General features: G+C 49.7%; 1 protein-coding gene across 1 annotated transcript in view; it reads right to left on the reverse strand.

Moving 5' to 3' along the window:
• Positions 1 to 24,339, reverse strand: part of ACACB (acetyl-CoA carboxylase beta) — a 3,851,763-nt gene that overhangs the window by 1,850,080 nt on the left and 1,977,344 nt on the right. The window contains exon 29 of the mRNA XM_069619430.1: positions 8,577 to 8,600. Coding sequence (XP_069475531.1) covers positions 8,577 to 8,600 — 24 coding nt within the window. The remainder of the gene's footprint in view (positions 1 to 8,576; positions 8,601 to 24,339) is intronic.

Here is a 24,339-nt window from a genome sequence, read left to right on the forward strand (position 1 = left end):
TGCCCATAATAAACTGTGTTAGCCCCTTCGTCCAGACCCATTGTGTCTTTGATCGCTTCTGGAATCATCCCCAGCCAGAAAGATGCTATTTTTGGGCGTTGCCACCATATGTGACCCCAGGATCCCCTGAATTAATTGTTACGTATTTCTCGAATGGAGTCAGATACCTTGTTGCTGCCCCTTTTATTTTGAAGTAGTGCCTCAGTTGTGTGGAGCAGAAATGCTCCTTTTCTCCCACCCCGAAGTCACTCTTGCATTGGGCAAAGGATTTCATCTCCCCCCTTCATGGAGGTCCCTCAGCACCCTACATCCCCCTTCGAGCCAAGCGTCAAAGTCTGAGTTGTTCCCCCCGCCCCGACGTGAATTGTGGGTTTGAGAAGATCAGCGTGAGTGGAGATCAGAAGGTGGCGATTTTGGATCCCTTTACTGCTTCATCCCAGGTGTATCCTACCAGTGCTTCAATGCCGCTGCAATACATGTTGCGAGGTCTATCTTCTCGAGGAAGCCACAACAGTTTCTCCAGGTCAGAACGCACTACCGCCCTATCCATCTCCCTCCATATCTTCCCCCGGTCATCCTTCGTCCAGTCCCTTAAAAACCTGATCTGTGCTGCTCGGTAATAAGTTATCGAGTCGGGCTCCCCCATTCGTCCCCTATGCCTGGGCTGTTGCATCAGTTTGCGAGCTATTTTCAATTTCTTATTTTCCCAAATAAAGCCTCGAGTGTATTTGTGTAGCTTTCTGAAGAAAGGAGCCGGAACCTTGGCTCGGATTGCCATAAACGCATACAGTTATTTCAGCAGAATGGCCATTTTGATGGCGTTAATCCTGCCCATCCATGATACGGTTAACGGACCCCATCCTTGAAGCATTCCCTTGATCTTTTCCAGTGGGGGGGCGGGTAATTGGCCTCAAATAATCGATCTATGGATTTAGTTCTATAGATTCCCAAATACCTTTTCCTGTTCGGGGCCCATGAGAACGCTGAATCGCCCTTCAACTCCCTTTCCTTTCCTGGGGACATTTGCAGGCACAGCACTTCAGACTTGCTCTTGTTGATTTTTAGCCCTGCCATCTGCCCAAATCCCACCATGGTTCTGTATAATGCCTCAAGAAACTCCTCGGGGTTAGTAAGGGCGAGCAGAATATTGTCTGCAAATGCAGCTACTTTATGGGTCCTTCCCCCAAAGGGCACCCCTTTGATTACTTGGGAGGATATAATTTTGCTCAGGAGCAGTTCTAGGTAAATAACGTATAGTAACGATGACAGGGGGCTGCCCTGTTTCGTGCCTCTAGATACTGCCACTGATGCCTCTCCATTGATCATTAAGCGTAGTATAGAGTTGCGGTAGTTAGCTTCTATTTTAGACATGAACGATTCCCGGGATCCCATATTACGCATTGTAGAGAAAAGGAACCCCCATTCCACCCTGTCGAAAGCTTTTTCAGCGTCCAACGCGACCACTATTGCCTTGGGATTTGTTAATCTTCTGAACTATGTGGGCAATTCTCCTAGTGTTATGTGTTTGACTGCCCAGTATGAAGCCGGACTGGTCAGCTTCCACTAGGTCCAGGAGAAGGGGAACTAGTCTGCTAACCAGGACCTTAGTGTAAATCTTTGCGTCCAAGTTTATTAGAGAAATCGGTCTGTATGCGCTGTATGTCATGGGATCCTTCCCCTGCTTGGGGAGTAGTACCACTTTTGCCTCCTCCATTGATCGTGTTATTCCTCCCCCTACCCCGAAACCGTTAAACAGGGCTGCCATGCACGGGGCTAGAACATATTTAAATGACTTATAGAATTCTGAGGCATAGCCGTCAGGACCCGGGGCTTTATTGGATGGACATGCCGCGATAGCCCAGATTACTTCTTCTCTGGATAACTCATTTTCTAAGTCCTCCCGCTCTGTCACAGTTATCCCTGGTAACTTACAGTCCTCTAGATAATCAGCTTGGGCCTTCTCATCCGGGCACTCCAATCGATAAACCTCCCCATAATACCTTGCAAATTCCTTTTTGATCGCCTGGAGGTTTGACCTTTCCCCCCCCCCCGCCTTCCTGATTTTTATAGATCGTTTTATCTTTTTCCTCTTTCCTTTACAACCTCACCAGTAGCCTATCCGCTCTGTTAGCCTGAAAGTAGTACCTCTGTTTAAGGTGTGTAAGGGCCCTCTCTGCTCTAGTCGAATATATTGTCTCCAATTTGCCCTTAACCGCCCTATACTCCCTTCTGGTCTCCCCTGAGGGCCTGCTCACCATTTCCTGTGTTAGTATCTTCAATCTAGCTTCCAGGTTGTCCTCGTTCTTCCTGACCTCCCTGTCCCTTCTCGCCTTTATAACAATTATCTTCCCTCTAATGGGGGCCTTAAAGGCATCCCATACTATACGCGGGTCCACCCCCCTGTGTGTCATTCGTCTGGAAGTATTACGCTATCTCCTCACGCAGTTCCCCCTTCAATGTCTTGTCCTTGAAAATGTGTGCCGGGTACCTCCATCTCCACAGCCCCGCTGCTGTGACGGTTGTGTAAGTGCACCTTGATCGGTGCATGATCTGAGATTGCGATTGCTCCCACCTCCACCCCCGAAATCCTACCTAGAAAGGGGCCAACCTATGTGCATGGGAGTAAAAGGTGTGTCCCCTGGCGTCCCCCCTCTTTTCCCTCCATGTGTCCACCAGTGAGAGGTTGTCCATTCTGCCCTGAAGCTCCTTCGATGGTTTGGTTTGGTTATGGAAGATTCTAGCACTCCTGTCCCTTGCTGGGTCCCAAGCCAGGTTGAAATCCCCTGTGAATATTATATTGCCCATGGCAACCCCCTCTAGCTTATGTAGCATTTTTTATATGAAGTGGTCTTGCCCTGTGTTTGGCGCGTAGATAGTTGCGACTGTTATTGTCTCCCTGCCACCTTGATTAATGCTAAAAATCTGCCTGTGGTATCCCTGGATGCCCCTGTGTTGTTCGGTTCTAGGCGGCTGTTCAGGGCTAGAAGAGTTCCCCCCTTCTTCCTGGGGTTGTTAGATCGCTGTATACGATTGAACCCTTTTAATCTCAACCTCGGTCTATCTTTTTCCTGAATGTGTGTCTCCTGTAGAGCTATTATGTCTGGTTTCTCCCTAGCTAGGAAGATTCTTGCTTCTTTATCGGCGAGTTCAGTCCCTTGATGTTTAGGGACATAATCTTTAGTGCCCTGTCCATAGCCCTTAGGTACCAGTGATTCCACTTGGCCCCAGACGACTGAGGCCTGTTGCTTCCTTCCCAGTCCTAGCACCCCCAACCCTAATCTGTCCCTCGCCCCTCCTTCTCCCCCCATCACCGGGTTGGCACCACCGGCCTATAGCCCCCCCCGAACTTCTTCCTCGGGTGTGGTGAACCATTCCACCCCCAGTGGTCCCTCTGGTGGGCCTACCCTGACCCTTTTGGCAATCCCCGCCCCTCCTCACACCTCTTCAAGCTTATTTTGGATTTCCCCTCCCTGGGTGTTCCTACTGTGGCCCCTAGGGCATGGCGTGTCCTTTAGTTAGGAGATTTGCCCTGGGCCTCTGCTTCCTGCGATGGTGCAATGATTTGAGGGTTCGGGCCCAAAGGACTCATCCTCCTTGCCTTCCTCCTTGATTCCTGCGTCGACCACTCCCACGTCTTCCTTTTTGGGCTACAATTGCCCTTATCTTGCGTCCCATTCCAAGATTGGTCCGCCTCTATCTCGAGGATATTTGCCCCCTCTTCCAAGGTGGGGATCCTTCTCTGTATTTTGTCCAATTCGAACATGAGGCAGAACGGGAAGGTCCATTTATATCCGATGCCTCTTTTCTGTACTTCCTGTGTTATCGGGCGCATCTGCCTTCTCTTGGTGAGGGTGATTTGGGAAAGGTCTTGGTAAAGCTGGATAGAGGACCCATTGAAGTTCAGATTGTCTGAGCGCCTTGCAACCCACAGAATCTTCTCCTTTTGTGTGCATTCGTGCAAAGCCACTAGCCCATCCCTTGGCCTGGCACCTGGCTCATTCCTTTTAGGCCCCACTCTGTGTACCCTGTCCACAAGGACATCTTTGGGTTTTGGAACGTCCGCCAAGGAAGCAAATATTATTTTCACTGTGCGCAGGAGGTCTGCGTCCCCCACCATCTCAGGGATTGATTTTACCCTTATGTTCGCCCTTCTTGACCTGTTTTCGAGGTGCTCTGTCTGAATTTCTAAGTTATGGGTGGCCCTGGCAAGGTTTTCCCTCAGGTCGTGAGCCTTGTGTGCATCATCGGCCAGTTCTTGCAGTGCCGTTTCTTGCTTCGAGAACCTGTATGTCTTTCTTTACCTCCTGAAGTGCCCCAGTCAGATCCTCCTTCATTTTGTCGAGCTGGATTTGCATTACGTTAGCCATCCTGTCGCCAAAGCTTTGAAAGCATTCTTCCAGGAGTTTTTTGGTGACAATTCTATCCTCCTGGTTTTCATCTTGGAAGGGGGGGAATTCCTCTTTGTTCCCACCCCCCCCTTTCCGGCTGTATGACTGGGCCCCTTCCTCTTGCCTCCATAATTTCTGGAGCACTCCTTCTGAGCATTTCCTGTCACCTTTTGCCTGGGTCGAGGGGTTCTTCCCTCTGTTTTTTGACATTTTGCTTCGTGGATGGCCTTTTTGGCAGCTGTTATGCACCCTCCGCGAATTGGGCCTATCACTTATCCTGTTGTGTCGGGTGCAGTTTACAGTGTTTGCTTCATGGACTGATCTGTGGATGCTCCTTGGGGAGAGGGGGTGGGTCTGGGGGTGTCGGGTTTAGTCTGGTTGCCCGCTCTTCTCCAAGCCTATTCCACTTGGTGGCTTCCTTGAGGACTATCCTCTACCACTCTGTGTTCCTGGTGCAGGATTGGGGTCTTGTATAGGGCGCTTTAAGTCAGGGTATCCCGCTTCTTGAGACTTCCCCTTTGTCTCTTGGGTGCCCCTTGTGCGGGCCTCCTGTTCCTTGCAAATGGCAGCTCTTTGTGGGTCAGTGTTCATTTCTTTTTCCCCTTCGCTCCTGGGGGGGGGTGGGGTGTTCTGGGGCGCTGCTCTCAGGCCCGTAGGGGCGATGTTACCTGTGGATCTCTTGAGTGGGAGGTATCTACCTCCAGCCAGCAGCTCACCCTTATGACCCCCGAATACCCCTCCTGCCCCCCTTCTTGCGCACTGCATGGGCTGGGTCTATTTAGACCTGGGGGTACCTCCATCCTTCGCCACCGCCGTGCTGGGCGCCCCGGTGGCAAGCTCCTGCTGACTCCTCAGGGTCCCTTTTAGGATTCTCCCCTAAGGTTCCTTAGCTGAAAGACTACTCCTGGAGGGGAGGGTGGATGTACTGTTAGCTTAACAGTTGGTTTGTAGGACTGGGTGATTAGGCCCCACATTACTGCTCTGTCCTCAGTTTTGCTGTCCCTGGCCCTAAACTCAACTGGGCTCCTTCCCACGCCGCTGCAGGCCAAGTCACTTTGCCAGGAGGCGCTGCTCCATAAGGTCTCTCCCCTGTCTCAATGATTCCACGCTGCGCTCCCACCACAGTACTCCTGCGGCTTGTGGCTGCTGCTCACAAGCCTCTCAGCTGCGCATCCCTCTGCTGTCGCGCTGCCCCCAGCTACTGGTTTCCAATGGGAAGATTATGCTTAGAAGGCGGTTAGAACCCTCCTCTTCCCTGGCGAGCCATCCTGGCCTCACTCTTCTCGTACCTGCTTCTAAAGGACAGCTCACCCGCCGGCCGCACTTCCACTGTCCCACCTGGGGGCGTGTCCACGCAGCAGAGATATTTTTAGTGGTGACCCAGTGCCTGGATCCAGGGGACTCGCCTGCACCCTCCTCTCCACCGGAGAGCCCTCGGCCGGGGTCATGCTTCGCCTCTGCCAGCCCGTCTTGCCACGCCTGCCTCCTTATTGCCACCAGCGGGCTCACTCCCTCCGGGGGTGCCGTTTCAGCATTTCACCTTCTTCACACCAACCGGGTCCTCAAGCGGAGAAGATCTCTGAGCGCACGCGCGCGGGCAGGGGAATTTTTGCTTCTTTAGCTCTCAGCTGCTCCTCCCTCCGCTGTCACGCCACTCCCACCTCCTGCTTTGGAACAGTGACATTTATTTCAGTCAGCAGTCGATTAGAACGCTCCTCTCCCTGGAGGGCCGTCCTGGCTTCGCTCTTCCTCGTACCAGCGTTCTACTGGACAGCTCGCCCGCACCTCCACTGCCCTGCCTGGGGCCGTTTCAACGCAGCACCAGTCCTTTTTTATTTATTTTTTGGCCACCTAGCACTTGGAACAGGGGGCCTGTCTGCACCCTTCTCTCCACCGGCGACACCTTGGCCTGGGTCGAACTTTGCCACTGCCAGCCCGTCTTGCATCGCCAGCCTCCTTATTGCCGCCAGTGGGCTCACTCCCTTCGAGGGGCGCCGTATGAGCGCTTTGCCTTTTCCACACCAACCGGGACCTCAATCGGGGAAGATCTCTGAGCAAACGCACACGGGGAGGGGACGTTTTGCTTATTTATCCTCCTTTTGGTGGTGGGATAGAAGGAAGCACTGCTAGCACAGTGGCTTCCCTCCGGCGGCCATCTTCGATCCCCTGGGCGGTTGTGTGTTGAGTTTGTCAATGCGTGTGTCCTATTTTTAGGGCCTTATCTCTTCATGCATACTTTTGTACTTCAGTATCGGCCAGGATCAGGCCTCCTATTCGTTGTCAATTTTCTCTTGCGCTTTGCGGTGGGGCGAGTGTGCCTGGTCTTCAAGGCGGGCACATGCCTTACAGACTTGGGCCCACACCTCTTGTTGTGCGCTGAGGCTTTCCTTGTAATGCTTGCTTGTATTTGAAGGATCGCCTAAGTTGCTTGTTGGGGTGTTCTGTGCTTTCAACACGGTATGCTCATATTAGTGTGAATATAGGCACTGTGCCCGATCACCGCCAAGCGGTGGCTCTAACAACAGCTTGTTGCACCCGGCGACTTCAGGACTATGTTGTCTATCAGGTTTATTGCCTCATTGTGAGGTGAGGCTGGCGGGTGGTTACTCCTTTTTAAAAGACTTCTGTTTCGGCACCTGGTGCCCGCCAGGCCTAGCCTGTTTGTGTCCCCGATTGTGTCGCTCCCTGTCGTATTGCATGCTATTATTACCGTGCAGTTCAGAGCACCTCTTTCTCCAGTGGGGTGTTGCCGCAGTGTTTGGAATATTTGGGAAGTGGTGTTTGCTGGATTATGCGCTCCACCACTTACTTCGCCCAATGATGATTTCACAGTTCTCGGTTGATGGGTGGTATGTGCACCGCACGGGAGCCCGGTGTGCAGGGGGGCTGCAGCGTGGACCCGGGGAGGCAGTGGCGTGCTACAGGTCTGGGGGGAAGGGCGGGAGGCACAGGTGTTCACTGTCCCTGGTTTGTGTCTAATTATTGGGTGCCTTCTGAATTGTTTTGCCCTTACGTTCGGGTTCTTCCTCCTCCCGCTAAGTGTGCAGCCGCCGGTGCGCCTTCAATGCTCTTTGAGGTCCCGGGCCTACCTTCTTATGTGCTGGAGCTATGCGCTCAGCAATCAGACAGCTGCGACAGGGGCCCGCTTTATGGGGAGTGGTCTCGGCTGTTCCAGGGCACTGGAGTCTTCGGTTTCAGAGTCAATGCCTTCACTGGGGGTGGGTCACTGCTGTCTCGCTGGTTCTGCTACACCATTTGTGCCTCAGGGGTTTAATTTGTGGGCCATTCCGTCCGTTGTTGACTTCAGCAATTTCCTCTAGGGTGTGGCCTCGCTTCGCACTTCGCTTTCACGTTCACGTGCCTGCCTCAAGTTCGGCAGTGTATCTCAGTGATTTCTACACCAATTTCTTCTGAATGTTCGCTGTCTCAGCTCCACTGGTTAATCGTCACGTTGGGCACTTCAGTTTACTCAACATGGGGGCAAATGGGGGCACCTTTGCCAATTTGAGGGTTCAGAGACACGGAGGAGCTCTATCTTGCGTCCTCCATCCGTGCGCCCCCTGGTGGCCGTCTGTGATAGGTTTTACATATTTGAATGGCTAGCATTTGATCAGAGAGAATCTGATTGTAAGGGGAAGATGGTCTGGGACAATGGCTTGATTATGAGTTCAGCTTAGATCAAACCTCACTGATTTAGAATTTATAAAACCTTTTGATGTACTGTACTTACTAGCAGAGTAGGCATGCATCACAGAACTCAAACTGTATGAATGGTTTCCAGATGATAAACAAAAGGCAAATTCATACACTGTGACTTGCATCAGGAAAAGAAAACCTGCACTTGCTGTAATCTAAAGACATGACACAGGGCCAAAGAAATGAACAATTAAGGAAGCTTTGATAAATATTTGCCAATCTTGTCCGTTCTCTACACCAAGATAAATTGGCCTTCTGTTTAGTTTGGACGCACATCAGCAACATCTATCAGTTTAACTAGATTAGGAATATTAGAATGGATTGAGAGAGAACAACAAACTCATGGATGACATTTCTAAAAACATTGCTTCGTTCCGCTGGATGGAGCCAAAATGTGTCAGCAGTAGCCAGGGAGGGGGAAATGTTAAAAATTAATTGGATTAATAATTTCAATTGCTTCTCATGCTTCAAATAGAAAATACTGCACTCTACCTGCTCAAAGTAGGGCTGCTCTCTCTGAAATCAAATCATTAAATACAAGAGACATTAAATAACAGATCGAAGTACTGGATTATTCGACTTTCTAGTTTCAGACACAACATTAAACATGGTTTTAATTATGCGTTTAATTGTGATAACAGAATATTCATCGAAAATATCAGATGATGTTACAAGTAGCAAGACTATATGCTGTCCTAACATCTCATCAACCTCATTATTAACCAAGGGTATAGTAACTCATGTAATAGAAATTCTTCTCTTCATATTATAGATTTCATCTTCACTCAGGGTGGGTTCTCAAAATTAGTTGTGGTGCTTTGTTACTCCTTAAACATTAAAGAGGGCCTTTCGATATATTAAATGAAAGCGCCATAGAAGTTAAGTATTTCCAATATCAATGTCCAATTTATTTGAAAACTGTAAGGTGTAGGGAAGTCTGTTATGGTGAAGAGAAAAATTGTCCTGTAGGAGTTACCATAATTTCTGTCTTGCTCCTCAATTTCCTCATACTGCACAAAACTGTAATTCTTTGTGGTTGCAAAAAGCTGATGTACCATAGCTATTTTTCCCCACACCCAGTGGCAATCTAGACTCACAATGAAACCGAGAATGATGGCTAAAATATATACTTAATTACTGATGTATTTGAAACAAGGGGTAAAAGAATGTGGCTAAATGTTCTATATGAAAATAAAGACTACAAAAATATTCACTTAATATTTTCTTCATTTAGATTGTTAAATAAATTCAGGATTTCTTAAACCCATTAAAATAAAGCAGCCCGTTTACACCCTGCAGTACACGTTACAAACATAACTCACCCAAAACATCTGCAAGCACGATGCATGTATATTGTTCCCAAACTCTTCCACAGAGGAGAAATGACCCCTTTTCAGATCTACTCAAGCTAGTGTTTTTCCCTGCTCACATATTTTGCAATTTGGGAAAGAGGGGCGGAGGCCCACCTACACTCAGACCAAGTCATCCTCACCCTCCAAATTGAATTCAACCTTTCATTTGATCTTAATTTTTGCAGGTCCATAGCTCTACATCTATATTTTTAACGTCAATATTTTAACTGGATCCTGGAACGGACACGCTCAGTAACAAACCAGTGCCTCAAATGTTCTTACTATAGGTATTCTGCAAATCTAGAATTCACAATGGAAAACAGTGGAGTGTGTTATGACAGTGTTGCATTCCTTCAGAGATTTACATCACTAAGTGGCCTAACCATGGAAGAGTGCTTTTTTTTTTTTAAGGCAAGATTTTATTAAGTGTTGTGATGCTCTCAACAACCTCCGGACCATGCCGGCGCTCATCAACAAAATACAACACAAACTTTTCAAAGCATCAATTCTCATCCTTCTCCCCCCCACGCCCCTACGGTCCCTCTCCCAGGAAGTATTCTCGGGAATCATAATCCAAATCCACAGCATATTTCACAGTACAAATGAACCATAGTTGACCAGTCTCTCTGAATGAAGTTCAAAATGGGCACCAGACAGCCATACAAGTAAAAAGAGAGTCCCTCATATTAGCTGTCAATTTTTCCATGGCTAAAGTGTTCAAAATATTGTCCAGCCACAAACTGGTTAAGGGCGGTTCAGGTCTCTTACACAGATGCAAAATTGAAAGTTTGGCCACCAGCAGCAAGCGTGACACCTACTTAAGTTCCACTGTTGTGCATGACTGTTTTATCGAATCATAATGGCCTAGGGTGCAAAGTAAGGGTTCTCCTGGGATCTCTACGCCAATTATGTCTTTTAATTTGGACCTAACCTCCAGCCAATAGTCTTGTATTGCCGGACAGCCCCAGAGAATATGCAATAGCGTACCCTCCACTCCGCAACATCTCTAACACAGCCCGAGACAGCAGGGCCCAACTGATGCAAGCAGGAGGGGGTTCTATACCATCTTGACAGTATCTTGGCTTGTGTTTCGGCTAGCCGCAGACATAGTATGGTGTTGGCCCCTGCATATATTTCCTGTCCCAGGGCTCTGGGGGTATCACTCTGTCCAATTCCCTCTCCCATACAGCGCAATAGGATCTCCTGCCAGGCACTGCAAGTAAGTTGATTACTTCATAGAGTCTGGGTATCAATCCCTTAGCTTCTACTGGCTCCTGAAAGATGACCTCAAGGAGGTTAGTTCTCTGGTTGCCGAATCCATAACAGAGGGGGTGAAACACCCAATGCCTGGCTTGCAAATATTAGAAACAGTCACCCTCCGCGAGCCCTGTAGCATTTTTACACTTCTCAAACGTTCTGATTTTCCCCTGTGTGAAAAGGTCAGCCACCTTGCTTATCCCCCTGTCCAGCCATACCTCAAATCCTTTATCCAATTTACCCGCGGGTGAAGTCATCATTATGAATGAACAGGGTAAAAGGCGACAGGAAGGAGCAGGCCCCTGCTGATTTACTTAGGCTGTCCCATACTTCAAGAGTAGCCACAGTGATGGTGTTGACATACAGCCCATGCACCCTTTCTCTCCTTGACAACCACGGGTACGTCCATATGTATCTCCTGCCACTGCCTGCACCACGGCCAACCAGATCGTCCCAGGAGTCATCTGCACCCAGTCGACCAAAGGTCTAACTTGCATCGCTTGATAACTAAAAAGCTTTGGGAAAGATAAGGCACCCTGGGACTTTGGGGCACACAGTGTGTGCTTATTTACCTTAGGGGAGCCCCCCTTCATGAACTATTCCAGCAAGGCGTTCCAATCTTGTAGCGTGCGCCTAGATTCAGGGACAGGGACCGAAGGAAAAAAGTACAAGAAGCGCTGGAGAACATTCATTTTAATTACAGCCATTTTCCCAAGCCACGACAGATGCTGAGAGTGCCATTGGTCTAAGTCTTTTTTGACCCTATGCACTAGAGACGCAATGTTAAGCCTATATAGGTGGGTCAGGTTACCCAGAATATTAACCCGTAGATACTTCTATGACTCCTTGTCCCAGGCGTACGGAAAGCGTTGCTCCAATTATGACCTTAGCAGGGGTGGGGGTAGGAATTTTAAGCCCCAGGACTTCAGACATGGAACAGTTAACTTTAAAACCTGAAACTTTCCCATAAAGTCTCAGCTTCTCCTCGGCATGAGTCAGGGAGCTAAGCGGGTCAGTAAGGGACAGTATGACATCATCTGCAAACAAACACATTTTGTCTTGAGCCCCCTCCACCCAAGTTTGATGCCTGCGATGTGTGTTGGCCCTAGTTCGCATCGCCTGGGGCTCCATGATAATGGCAAATAAGAGGAGTAACACGGGGCATCCCTGTCGTGTCCCCCTTTTAACCAAATCTTCGAGGTAAGGGACTGGTTAACAAGCAGCCGAGTCACTGGATCCACATAGTTAGATATCATGGGACGCATTTTGCAGCCTATATTGAACATATCGAGCACCTCCCCTAGCTACCCCCACTCCACCCTGTCAAATGCTTTCTCAGGATCTCATGCCAACAGGAGTGGGTGTGCCTGACAGATTTATTGACTAGATGGAGTACCCTCCTAATGTCAGTTGTGCTCCTTCCCCAGATAAACCCTGACTGGTCCGGGGCCACCAAGGCCGGCATAAGCTTCTCCAGCCAACCCATTAAAATATTTGTGAATATTTTTGAGTCCAAATTCAAAGGGGCTATCGGTTTGGGGTCCTTCCCCGGCTTGGAAATGAGCACCACCTGGGTTTCCTTCATGAATTTCGGAAGTGTTATCCTCTCCCGTATAGCATTAAAGACATCGGCCAAGGGTTTGGCCAGAATTTAGGCAGTGAAACCATTAGGCCCGGGGACCTTTTTCACCTTTAGGGTTCGGATAGCTTGTATGACTTCCTGCGGGTCTATCAGTGTCTCTAATTTTTCCCTGTCTACAGGGAAGATGCACACAAACTGCACCCCGTCCAGATAAGATCTCTGTTCATGGATGTTGGGCTTGCCGGAGCCATACAGTGCACTGTAGAATTCGTGAAAGAGGTCCCTCTTCCTGGCTTCTTCCCCTTATTCCCTATTTAGGGCATCCCTCAAAAGGTGAGATAAAAGAGGAGCCACTCTGTGTTAGGCAGAATCCTGTGCAGTTCCCTTGGGGAACACTGCAAAAAGATTAAGACTACAGGAGCAGCAGTAAACCCAATTGGTAGCAGTCTGCACCACCCATATTTACCTGGTAGCTGTGGCTGAGCAGTCAGACCTCTCTCAAGAAGAGTAGGGCAGTATGCAGAGTATACACAATAGGGCCAAAACACAGTAGAGCAAACAAAACTGACCAGAGCTTTGTATAAAAAGTATATAGTTATTTATTTAAAACACACTTTAGGTAATACACTAGCACTCTCAATGAAAAGTAATCTAAAACACAGTCAGGTAAGTATACACACCTCCCTTGATAACTATCAGACAAGTCAGGGTTAAAGCACAACTATTTGTTAATACAGAAGTGAGGTGAGCGCTTAATCTAGATGGCACTCCAATAGTGTACTTAAAGGGAGAGAAAAGGGCAGAGCATAAGAAAAAAACAGTTCCCAACACTTAAGAGTTCAGAGCAAGGGGAGAAAGGCAGGTTATACTGTAGAGCCAAAGTTCCTAGGCCAGGCCCACTTTAAATGGAGCAAAGCAAAGTGTGCCCAGAATCACACAGTTTAAAGTGCACTGAAAGTCTTTGCAGAGTGTTCAAAAAGAGGTTGGGTTGATTCAAAAGATATAGTTAGAAGGCCTGAACCCAACCCAGTTTAGAAGCCAAGGATTTAAGGCTCACCTTTAGCAATCTGTATAAAGGGGAAGCCAGGCAGGACACAGTACCTTAAGAGAAAGGAAGCTCCAGCGGGGGCAGTTGTTCCTGGCAGTGGTTGAGGTTTGTGGTTCCGACCAGGGGAAGAGAAGATCTCGTCGAGGAGGAAACGTGGAGTCGTTGCACTGCACAGGGATGAAACCAGCCGCGGAGTTCCCGATTAAAAGGTGCGGTCCTATTATTCGTGGTCAAAAGTGGTGAGCTTGGCTATCCGGCCGCCGGGGTGCTTGGCACGGGCGATTCGACCAAGGGCCATCTTTGGAAGGCGAAAAGGGTGAACTGGTTGGTCCCACCAGCTCAGAGGAAGAAGACTCGTCCAGCAGAAGATGATCTTTTGTCGTCGGGAAAGTGGTGAGGTAGCTGCAGCAGGGCTTCACCGGTGGTGTCGTCGTTGAAGGTGGCTCAGCTTTGCCCCTCTTCGGATTCTTAGGTCCTGTGGCGACTTCTGAAGTTCCAGTCCCAAAGGCCCTGCTTTTATGCAGAAAAACCCCCATTCATCAGCCTAGCTGTCGATCACACATGCTAAGTGGTGAGCCAGGTGGCTCACCACTGGGCCGATCCGAGTAGAGTGTGACTTGGGTTGCTAAGGCAACGCAGTCCAGGGTGCCTATTCCGCCCTTCCTGTGGAACTCAGACAGAGTGGCACCATTTGGAGGGCTTCTGTGGAGAAGCCCGCCAAAATAGTGGAACAAAGGGCTCGACCTTGGTCAGAGTTACAGAGATGGACACAAACGCCATTTTAGAACCGAGTTCTGGCAAAAAGACCCAACCGTTGATTTAATATTAAATAAATAAACCAGCGGTATCTTTAACATTGCACCAAAAAGTGGTGCGTTTAAAATGAATGGGAAAATCCCATAGAGAATATTCTGGTGGAATATTTTGCGTGGTAACCTCTGCCACCAGCCAGAAACTCGACAAGGGGGGACGGGACAGTGCCCCCTCGAAAACAGACCCAGGGGCAATCGAATTACCCCTGACCAGTACTTCCACAATATGATGGTTTGTACTGGTTCTGTTCACAATTTTGGACTAGTAAAGCCAATGGTGACTTTACATGCCCTGGGAGACAATAGTCAGTCCCAGGATATGGAGTCTGTTTGGAGGTCACTGTGACACCCCTGTGGTACTGCACTGAGGGTGCTGTGTACCACACATACAGAAAAACAGATGATACCCTATGGAGTAAAAAGGAACCCCATAGCCCATAAGCACATAAGTCAAAGACATACCTCAAATCATGCCTAAGAGTGGGAGTAAAAAGAGTCTCACTCTTAGCAGGAGAAAAAAAACAAACCCCAAAAATCCAGCAAAGCTGCTGGGGGACTCACTAGGTTTGGGAAATTAGTCGTATAAGAGAATTCTCCCTAACACTCTGCTGTCTGATGAGCTGAGCCAACAGCCTCCCAGAGACATTTCCCTGTTCAAAATAACGGTGCTGCAGACAATGCAGGGCACGCTCTGCCTTCTGGTCCTCAGCAGTTTTAGCTGATTCTTTGCCATGGCGACCGCTCCAAAAGGCCTCTTAGTAGGGGCATCACTATATCTTCACTCTGCATCCATCACCTCCTGCAGAAGCTGCCGCTCTTCCCACCCGCAACTGATTAATTGCAGCCGCATTGGAGATAATATCCCCACAAGCTACTGATTTTAGGGCATCCCAGCAATTCCGATATTAAGTGTCTGTAGGGGAGTTATTACTAACATAGCCTCTCATCGTCTCCTTCAGCCCCTATAGGCACACTGGGACCCTCATAAACCCCTGGGCAACTTCCACTGTGTCCTCAGACATCCTCCTGCCCAGTCTCTAAGGCCCATCACCACTAAACTATGGTCAGTCATCGTCATAGGTTTGATCTCGGCCAACAGTGTCAACCTGACCAAGTCTGCTGACAAGACGACGTAGTCTATTCATGATGCTGATAGATGAACATGCAAAGTATACGTGTATACCCTGGCCATGGGATTTCTATGATGCCAAACGTCTACAAGATTCAGCTACTGGAGCTGGTCCCCTAGTTTGTGTGAGGCCACCCGTGCCGAATAGTAAGTCACCAGTGTGGACCTGTCTTTCCCCCCATCAATTCCCCCTCAGCGGTGACCGAGATGGCCGCGCGCTAAGGGAGCACTGCCGACCCTGGGCGAGGTTCACCCCGCAGCATCTCACCTGGCTGGTGGATGAGTTGCTCCAGCGCCACCCTGTAGTGCCTGGGACCCCGGTGGCTGAGCTGAGGGGTACCAGCTGGCAGGAAGTGGAGCGCTGCGGTGCAGCTCTGGGGACCAATGTCCTCGGTGCCGGGCCACGTGTCCACCTGTGACAGCTCAGCAGGGGACGCCGGATGGTGGGGAGCTAAACCCGGCAGTTACCGCCATAGAGGTGGTGGGGCCCGACGCCCTATGTGGTTGGAGCTTCCTGCCCTGTGAGGGTCCCGCACAGCTGTGGAGTCTCGCCGCCTGCGGGATAACCAGTGCGAGGTGCAGGGCTGCACTGGGAGTCATCGGATGAGGGAACCTGAAAAGCTGGGACTTGCTTCCTTCAATAGAGCACCCTACTCATGCCTGATGGCCACGACCCGACAAGGACGCATTGGAGATACTTGTGCTCCGATTCCAGATACTCCCTGGGTGGCAAGCTCTTTGCAAGGAGGCTGGCCTCTCCTGCCAGTGAGTGCTGTGGCAGGCTCTCCACTAGGATGTCTCAGCTTGGAAGCTATGTACTGAAGACCCTATGGACTGAGGCCCTTGGGTACCTGTATCAGGCTCAGGACTCACCCCCCTTTTGAGGACGGGTAGCTGCTGGCAGAGAGGACAGGCCAGTGAGCGGGGCCAGTGAAGCTGTCCAGTGTTTGTTTGGAGCGGCCAGGTACCTAGATCTCACTCTAGTGGGGGATTACTGCCACTCTGGAGTGGATGGGGGAATGGTCCTAACCCTGAATGGATGCCTCTTCTGGCCCTCACATTGTTATGACTAGGCTGTACTCTATGGGTGGCGGGCGGGGGCTATCGCTGAGTGTGAACCCAGGGTCCCATCCTGCTTATTTCCAGGAGCTGGGGTCATTGACTGCCCCGTTGAGAAGCAGCTAGAAGTAAGCTGTCCAACAAAGGTTTGGCAACAGCGAAGGAGGGGGGTGTTGCGCCGCGTCCCTTACTAAGAAGGATCTGATGGAGAGTATGAACACCCTGGAGGAGAAGCTTTCCACTTTGGTCAGGAAGGAGATTGTACCGGCGATGGGGGGCTGAAGAAGTTGCTAGACGTACTCTCGAAAGACATGAGGCTAATCAATACGAGAGTGGGAGTATAAGAAACCAGAAGGTGTCTCACCCGCTAGTCCCCAGGGAACTGTCATCCAGGTGGCCAGGACACAGCCATCGTTTTTGGATCAAGTTCCTGGGGGTGGACCAGTGCGGGAGGATCTCCTGGGTGAGGGGTTTTCGGGGAGTGGGACACCTGATGGCGAGACGCAGTATCCCCTTCCCTGTAACACCTTTACCCCATCCTACCCAGTAGGATACTTGGAATGTTTACCCCCGACCCCCTTTCCCTTCATCAACACATTCACATGGACAGCCCGCTCTGGAAGAAAACAGACTCACACCCGAGCATTGTACACGACATGTCCCACTACTAAGGTCAGGCAATTACTGGTAACCACTGAGCGAGGCAAAGCACACAAAGGAATAGCATTTTCCGGATGGCAGTGGAACAAGTGGAGGAAAACGGCAAACCTAGAAGGGTACGCATGGAGGGAGATACCCTTGACCTTTCCGGCAAGAAACTGTGACTTTTCTAAATCCTTCAGATTAAAGAGCGTAGGGCCAGGAAACCACACTGAAGAATCCTGCATTGTGTCTCGGAGATACCCGGGGCCCTCCTACATGGCTGATCGAGTTCGGGAGGAGCAGCAGCCACCATGGTACGGTCCTTGGCTCCAAGAACAAAGTAGCACCAGAGAGATCAACACAGCCAGTGAGTTGGGGAGACCGATGCAAGACTGGTCTGTGTTGAAGTCAAGGTTGCAAGCGGCAACATTATATAAAGAGTGCAAGAATGAAGAATGGTAACGTGTGTGATGAAAGACTGAGGGAAACTTAATTGCTGATGGATGTTTGAATTCGAAGGAAGAAAGATCCAATACTAGTAACAGAGTGATCCGGCACCGTGAGTGTGCTCAGTCGAAGGTCTCTGTGAGGTATCCAGCCAAAAAGTGGCAGAAGAGAAAGTAAAAGAACGAAAATGAGGAATGAAATGAATCGAAGTGGTCCTTCGATGGTTTGAGAATAAATCCTTCGCACAATCGAAAGTCTTTGATTCGTCATACAAAGAGGTCCAAGCCCGACCGAGGGAACATTGTGTTAAAAGGGTCAAAGGCTGAACGCAGGGTACCCATTGTGAACATTGTAAATGTGAAATAAGGGTTCTGAGCTCGAATGGGGGAAGACCAATTGTGAACATTGTGCTTAAGGGGTCCGATCCCAAACGGCAGAGACCCATTGTGTACACTGTGTTAAAAGGGTCCGAGCCCAAACACAGGAGACCCATTGTGAACATTGTAACGTCAGGGCCTCTACAATAAGAGACCTTTTATTTGGAAAGAGACTTTGGCACAGAAGGCTGATACCTATGCTTTGCACTATATCCTCATGTCAGAGAAACCAGAGTGTGTGCGAAGCTCAAGCGTGCCGCTTTGTCCCGTGCTGAAAACATGGGGAAGGGAACCCAACTGCTCAACTATCCTGACATGTCATTTCTTGAACACTTTTCTTTTTGCATACATTTTTGTCGCACACCATTTGTATTTAGAAGTAAGGATTGGCAATAGGTTTATTAGTATAGGCCCTTTTATTTTGACAAAGACTCCACTAGGACTGCATTATTATTATTTGATGGTCGTAGCTTGCTCCCATCCTTAGATTTAGATTTAGATAGGCGTTCAACCAACCCACTGAAGTTCAATAAACACCCTTGAACTTTGATCACTTGTGTCTGTGGTCTTCACTGTTTGATACCATGCCTTCCTTACAGGAGGCGCTGAAGAGTCCATTCACTCCCTTCAGGAGGCTGTCATCCATTTGCAGGGGGAGCTAGCGGGAGCCACGCAGGATATGGAGGAGCTGATATCCAGCATTGAAGATTTGGAGAATAGACACAGGGAGGAGAACCCTCAGGATCTGGGGGAGGGGGGATTGAGGAGACAGCATAAGGCAGAGACTTGAGGGCGTGGGTCCTCTGCTTCTTCAAAGATACTTTCCCTGACGTCTTTGCGGATTCCATCATTCTGGACAGAGTACACAGGGTTGGTCCTGTCCATTAGGGGCCAACCCAGGGACATTCTCATGAGATTCCACATCTTCACTGTTAAGGAGGAGATCCTGAGGGCCTCCAAGTCGATGGGGGAGAACTCCTAAAAGCAGAAGCTCTTTATCTTTTACGACCTGGCTGCTCTTACACTCCAAAAGCTCATGGCGTTCAGACCGGCGACATGGAAGCTCCGGCAAAAGCAGATACAATATCTGTGGACATTCCCCCTTTTGCCTGCCTTTCACTTGGGATGGGAAGCAGTGTCGCTGCACAGTACTGGATGAGGCGGTGGATCCTAGAGATGTTGCTGGAGCAGTCTATGGATGAGGACACAGAGAAGATGGAGGCATGTGAGGTGCAGGAGCCGGAAGGGTAAAGTGGGTCCTGACCAGGGTCCCTCGGGATGACCAATGCCTTTCATGGAAGGGAGTGGAAGAGCGGTTTATCCCCCGCGCCTCTGCATGTCTGGGATGCTTGGTAACTCAAATTATGGAAGAATCTGTGGGTGTGTCTCGCCCGGGTGAGGGGATGGGAGGTGGGCCTGTTCTTTGGAGGGAAATGATTCCTGATGGTACTTCTCTCTCTATACACTCTGGGGAGTGGTAGTGGTTGGAGTTTGCGGTTATTGTTATTCTTGTTGCTGTTAGGTTAAATGGGGGATGCATTGACGCAGAAGGATCTTGGCAATACCAATTTAGGAAGAGTCACAATATGGGTGCTTATCCCAGCTCAGTCATTTTCTGGGAGGAATAAGGGGCAGCATGCAGGTATCATGGTAGGTTTTCGGGTGGGATGGAGCTGAGATGTATGGCCCACAATGTTAGGGGCCTGAACGCCCCTAGAAAGCAGTTTGTTACTTTGTTTCACAGGCTGAATCGATCAGAAGATGATGTTGCGTTCATTCAAGAAACGCACCTGCGCAGACTAGATATAGGCAGGCTTCGCACCAGGGATTTTACTCTGCAGTTCTTCTACACACTGCCTCAGAAAATGGGTAGTGGGCATCTTTATTGGGAACAGGGTCCTGTTCTAGACTCCAGGGCGAAATAAGATGGGGAAGGGAGATGGGGAAGGGAGATATCTTTTTGTAACAGGCCTCCTGGGGGATCTCAAGTTACGCTTGCTGCCATATGTAGGCCCAACACCTGGCAGAATGATTTCCTCTGCATGGTCCTGGGGGAGCTATTGCCGTTCTCCAAGGGCCATATTGTCCTGGGGGGGATTTTAATTTGCCTATTGACCCCAATTGGGATGAGCCTAAACAGGACTATTGGGGATCGGCACGTTCCTCTTCCGCTCTCCTTAAGCTGCTTGCAGATTCACATGGCGCACACATACACTCAACAGAGAGGGATTATACCTTCCCTCACTCCCATCGCATATACTCAAGAATAGATTAATTCTGGGTAGAGGAGGGTTTCATCTCCAAAGAATGCAACTTTGATATTGGTGCAATCGATTTCTCAGATAATGCCTCAAACTCTATGAGTCTCATTATACGCCCTAGTGAGGCAGGCCAAAGCTGCTGGAAACTCAATCACACTCTCCTAAATGATTCTATAGTGAGGGTGGAAGTTAATGGGGCAATAGAGTTTTTTCAGACTAACCCGGTGGGACAGGTCCCAGAGTTGAAGCAATGGGATGCATTCAAGGCTTACATAAGGGTCTTTTTTATTTCCAAGGCAACAGTGGCAAATCAACTCAGACGGGAGCAAACCGCCTTACTTGGAAAGGAAGTGAAGAATAGCGAGGGGGAATATAAGGAAATGGGTTTGCGTAAGGCTTTCTGGGGTTTGCAGACTACCCACAGGCCGGTGAACATGCTTACGGCCTCAAGTGCAGAATTTAGCATTTTGAGGGTTAGGCAAAAATATTTTGAAGATGGGAACAGAGCAAGTAAGATCCAGGCATGGAAGCTAAAGCAGAAAGCTATCTCGGATTGATTCCGGCATCAGGGATGAGACAGGCAAGCTGTTAACTCCTTCTACAAAAGAAAATATAACCCTGACCAAATACACAAGGTCGCTATAGGGGAATTTTGTGAACCAATGCCCCATGGCTCATCTGCCCGCTGAGCAACAGGTGATATTGGAGAGGGAGATCACCAATGAGGAAATCCTGCTGGCAAACTCATCCCTGCGGCTGACGAAGGACCCTGGGCTTGATGGCCTAACAATGTCCTTTTGTAAGAAATTATCGGGGAGCGTCTTCGAACTTCTTCATACTTTGTATAATGGGATGTTTTCACAGGGTATTTCCTCTCAGACCATGGGCCAGGCTAGGATTTCCCTCATTGCAAAGCCGTACAAGGATCCCACCTCTTGCGTGTCATACAGGCCAATAGCAGTATTGAATACTGATATAAAGATATATGCTAAGATCTTGGCTCTGAGACTATATGAGGAACAAGTTACTTACCTGTAACTTCTGTTCTGCAACATGGGTCTGCCATGGAATCACATGCTCATGAATATTCCCATCGTTAGGCTGTGAATCCTCTGTAAAAATTAAAGCAGTTTCGCTTAAGCCTTAAACTGCATTTCTCCTCCAAACCAGTCACTGTCCTTTAGGTCATACTGCCCCCATCCAATGACAGTCTCCCTAAGCTCCACCCCTGATGGCCATCTTCAGATTTGGTAAGCACATAAAGTGGCACTATGAAAAGAGCCACAGAAGGGAGGGAGGGAGGGTTTGCATGTGAATCCATGCCAGACACATGCTGGAGAACAGGAGTTACAGGTAAGCAACTTGTTCCTTCTCCAGCATGGGGTCTGGCATGGATTGACAAGCTCATTAATAAAGATTACATAGCATTAAATATAACCACGGGAGGTGGCAAGGCTCAACAAAAGTAAAAACACTCACCCCTGGAACAGACTCACCTCAAATGAAACGGGTTGCGTAGCACTGCTTGAACGACCTGGGATGACTCCTTGGAATCCCCACCGATGCAGTACAACCTCGTGAAGTTGTGCATGGACCTTCGTGTAGCAGCGGACCTTCATGTAGCAGCACTGCAGATGTCGAGCAGGGGCACACCCGAGAGAAGAGCTGTCATTGCTGCGATGACTCCGGTGGAATGGGCTTTCGGACGGCCTGTAAGAGGCCTGTTAGCCAGACAATGACAGTGCATGATGCAGCTGGAGAGCCACCTGGAGATGGAAGCCTTCAACAAGTCCTTCCCATGATTCACAGGTCCAAAATTGATGAACAATTGTAAAGTCTTCCGAAAATTCTTTGTGCATGCCACATAAAACTTCAAGGCACAAGCAATGTCCAGTAAATCCAACTTTCTTTCTGCCGGAGTAGAAGGGTTCGGGAAGAATATTGGCAACACCAAAGGCTCGTTGAGGTGGAATTGTGATGAACATTCGGCACAAAGGTGGGGTTGGTTCACAGCACCAGCCTTGTAGCGTGGAAGGACAAGTACAGATGCTTGCAAAAAAGGGACTGGATCTCCCCGACCCGCCTGTCCGAGATGATCGCCATGAGGAAAGCCAAGAGAGAAACTTCCGTGGGGCATGTTGCATTGGTTCAAATGGGGGCCCCATGAGCTTTGTCAAGACCACGTTGAGCTCCCAAGCTGGACTAGAGGCCTTCACTGGTGGAAAAGTCCTGAAGAGGTCTTTGAGGAACTCTGACAAGACTGTGCCACCACAGGGATGGAGTACCAGGTGACAGTGTTACGGGATATAGAAGCCAGGTGCACCTTGATAGAGGAGTGAGCTAGTCCAGCCTTGGCCAGGGAAAGCAAGTACGAAAGGAGCTGCGGGGCTCTGACACGCAGGGGCATAATCTTCTGAGCCCTGCACCATATTGAGAAGCATTTCCATTTGTGTCCATGGCATGCTAACGTCGACAAAACTCTGGCTTTGGCTAGGATCTTCCTACATTCCAGATGCAGGGAATAATGCCCAAAATCTAAGGCTGCAGGAGCCAATCCCTGAGGCTCAAAGAAGCCAGGTCGTAGTGCAGAATCTGGCAAGAAGATCGGGAAGTGGAGGCAGTCGGATGGACAGAGCCACCGACACACAGAGCAGGTCTGGGTACCAGATATGTCGTGGCCACACTAGAGCGATGAGTATCATCCTGCAGTGACACTGAGTGTGTTGATCACTCGTAGCAGGTGTGGGATCAGGGGGAAGCATACAGAAAGAGTTCCTTCCATGTGAATGAGAAAGCATCCCCCAGGCTCTTCAGCAGCGGGAACCTGCTGGTGAACCTCCGGCACATGGAGTGGGCCGCTGTCGCAAAGAGGTCAATCTGGAGATTGGCCCCACTTGTGGAAGAGAAAAGAGACTTGATCCTGGCGAAGTTCCCATTTGTGGCAAGAACGCAACTCACTGCTGAGCAAGTCTGCAATGGTGTTCTTGGTGCCTGGCAGTTGAAACGGGACAGGGAACATGTCCTGAAGGATTTCCCAGCGCCACATAGCCTGGGCTTCCTGGAAGAGCGCCAGGGAGCAAGTCCCGTCGTAGTTGTGGATGTAGAACAGGGTGGTGGTGTTGTCCGTGAAGATTCTCACCACCTCCCCAATGGCAGGAATGATTTGAGGGCCCAGAAGACTTCCCAAAGCTCCAGGATGTTTATGTGAAGGATCTTTTCCCCCTGAAGCCAGAGGCTTCTGGAGTGCAATTGCCTTGTGTTGGCCCCCCTCCCCTTCAGGGAGGCATCTGTGGTGACCGTCCCCTGGTATGGTGGAACCTGAAACAGAGCTCCTTGCGCGAGATGTGGGTGCACTCCTCACCATCACAGAGCTTGCCAGAATTCCACATTGAAGACGATCTTGTCTGTCCAAGAGCCTGAGATCAGCAGCTACTGTGCATCCAGAAACTCCTGGAGAGTCCTCATCTGCAGCCTGCAGGATGGCCGTCACACTCTCCTCAGAGGGGGTTGCTAGAGAAGCGACCATGTTGAGACGGGCAACCAGAAACGGAGCGTTCTGCGATGGCTCCACGCAGGACTTCGGATAATTGAATGAAAAACTGAGATCTGTCAGCAGACCAATGGTCTCTACTGTATGCTGGTTCGCCAGAGCAGGAGCGGATGAGCCAATCATCCAGAAAAGGGTAGACGTGGAGGCCCTCGAGACAAAGGCACACTGCCACCAGAGGCAAGCACTTTGTGAACACCCTTGTGGCTGATGTCAGGCTGAAGGGCAGAGCCTTGAACATAGTGCTAGACCACGAACCGCAGGAACCTCCGATGTTTCCAGCGGATAGGGCCGTGAAAGTAGGCGTCTTTCAGATCCACCATCGCCAGGAAGTCCCTTTCCTCCAGTTGGCCTAGCACGTGCTGCAACATGACCATTTTGAACTTCTGGGACATCAAGCATTTGTTGAGGTGTCTTAAGTCTAGGATTTGCTTCCACCCTCCTGACTTCTACCGCACCATAAATTATCTGGAGGACACTCGGGAGCCCTGACGAGTCACAAGAGGAAGTCGAGGACACCTGCGTTGAAACTCCAAGGTGTGTCCCTGACAGAGAACGTCCAGCACCCATTTGTCTGTGGTGATGTTCTTCCACTCACTGACAAAATGTGCTAGGTTCAGGCCTGCTTGGGCATCTGCATCCTGGCCTGCTGGTGACAACCCTGCCCTCTGCTACCACAGGCCTGACAGTGGCCTTTGCAGGCCTCCTAGGTCATCGAACGAGGGGGTTGATGATAGGGGGC

The sequence above is a fragment of the Ambystoma mexicanum genome, chromosome 10 (assembly GCF_040938575.1).
Source record: "Ambystoma mexicanum isolate Mex_15411 chromosome 10, UKY_AmexF1_1, whole genome shotgun sequence".
NCBI lineage: Eukaryota > Metazoa > Chordata > Amphibia > Caudata > Ambystomatidae > Ambystoma > Ambystoma mexicanum.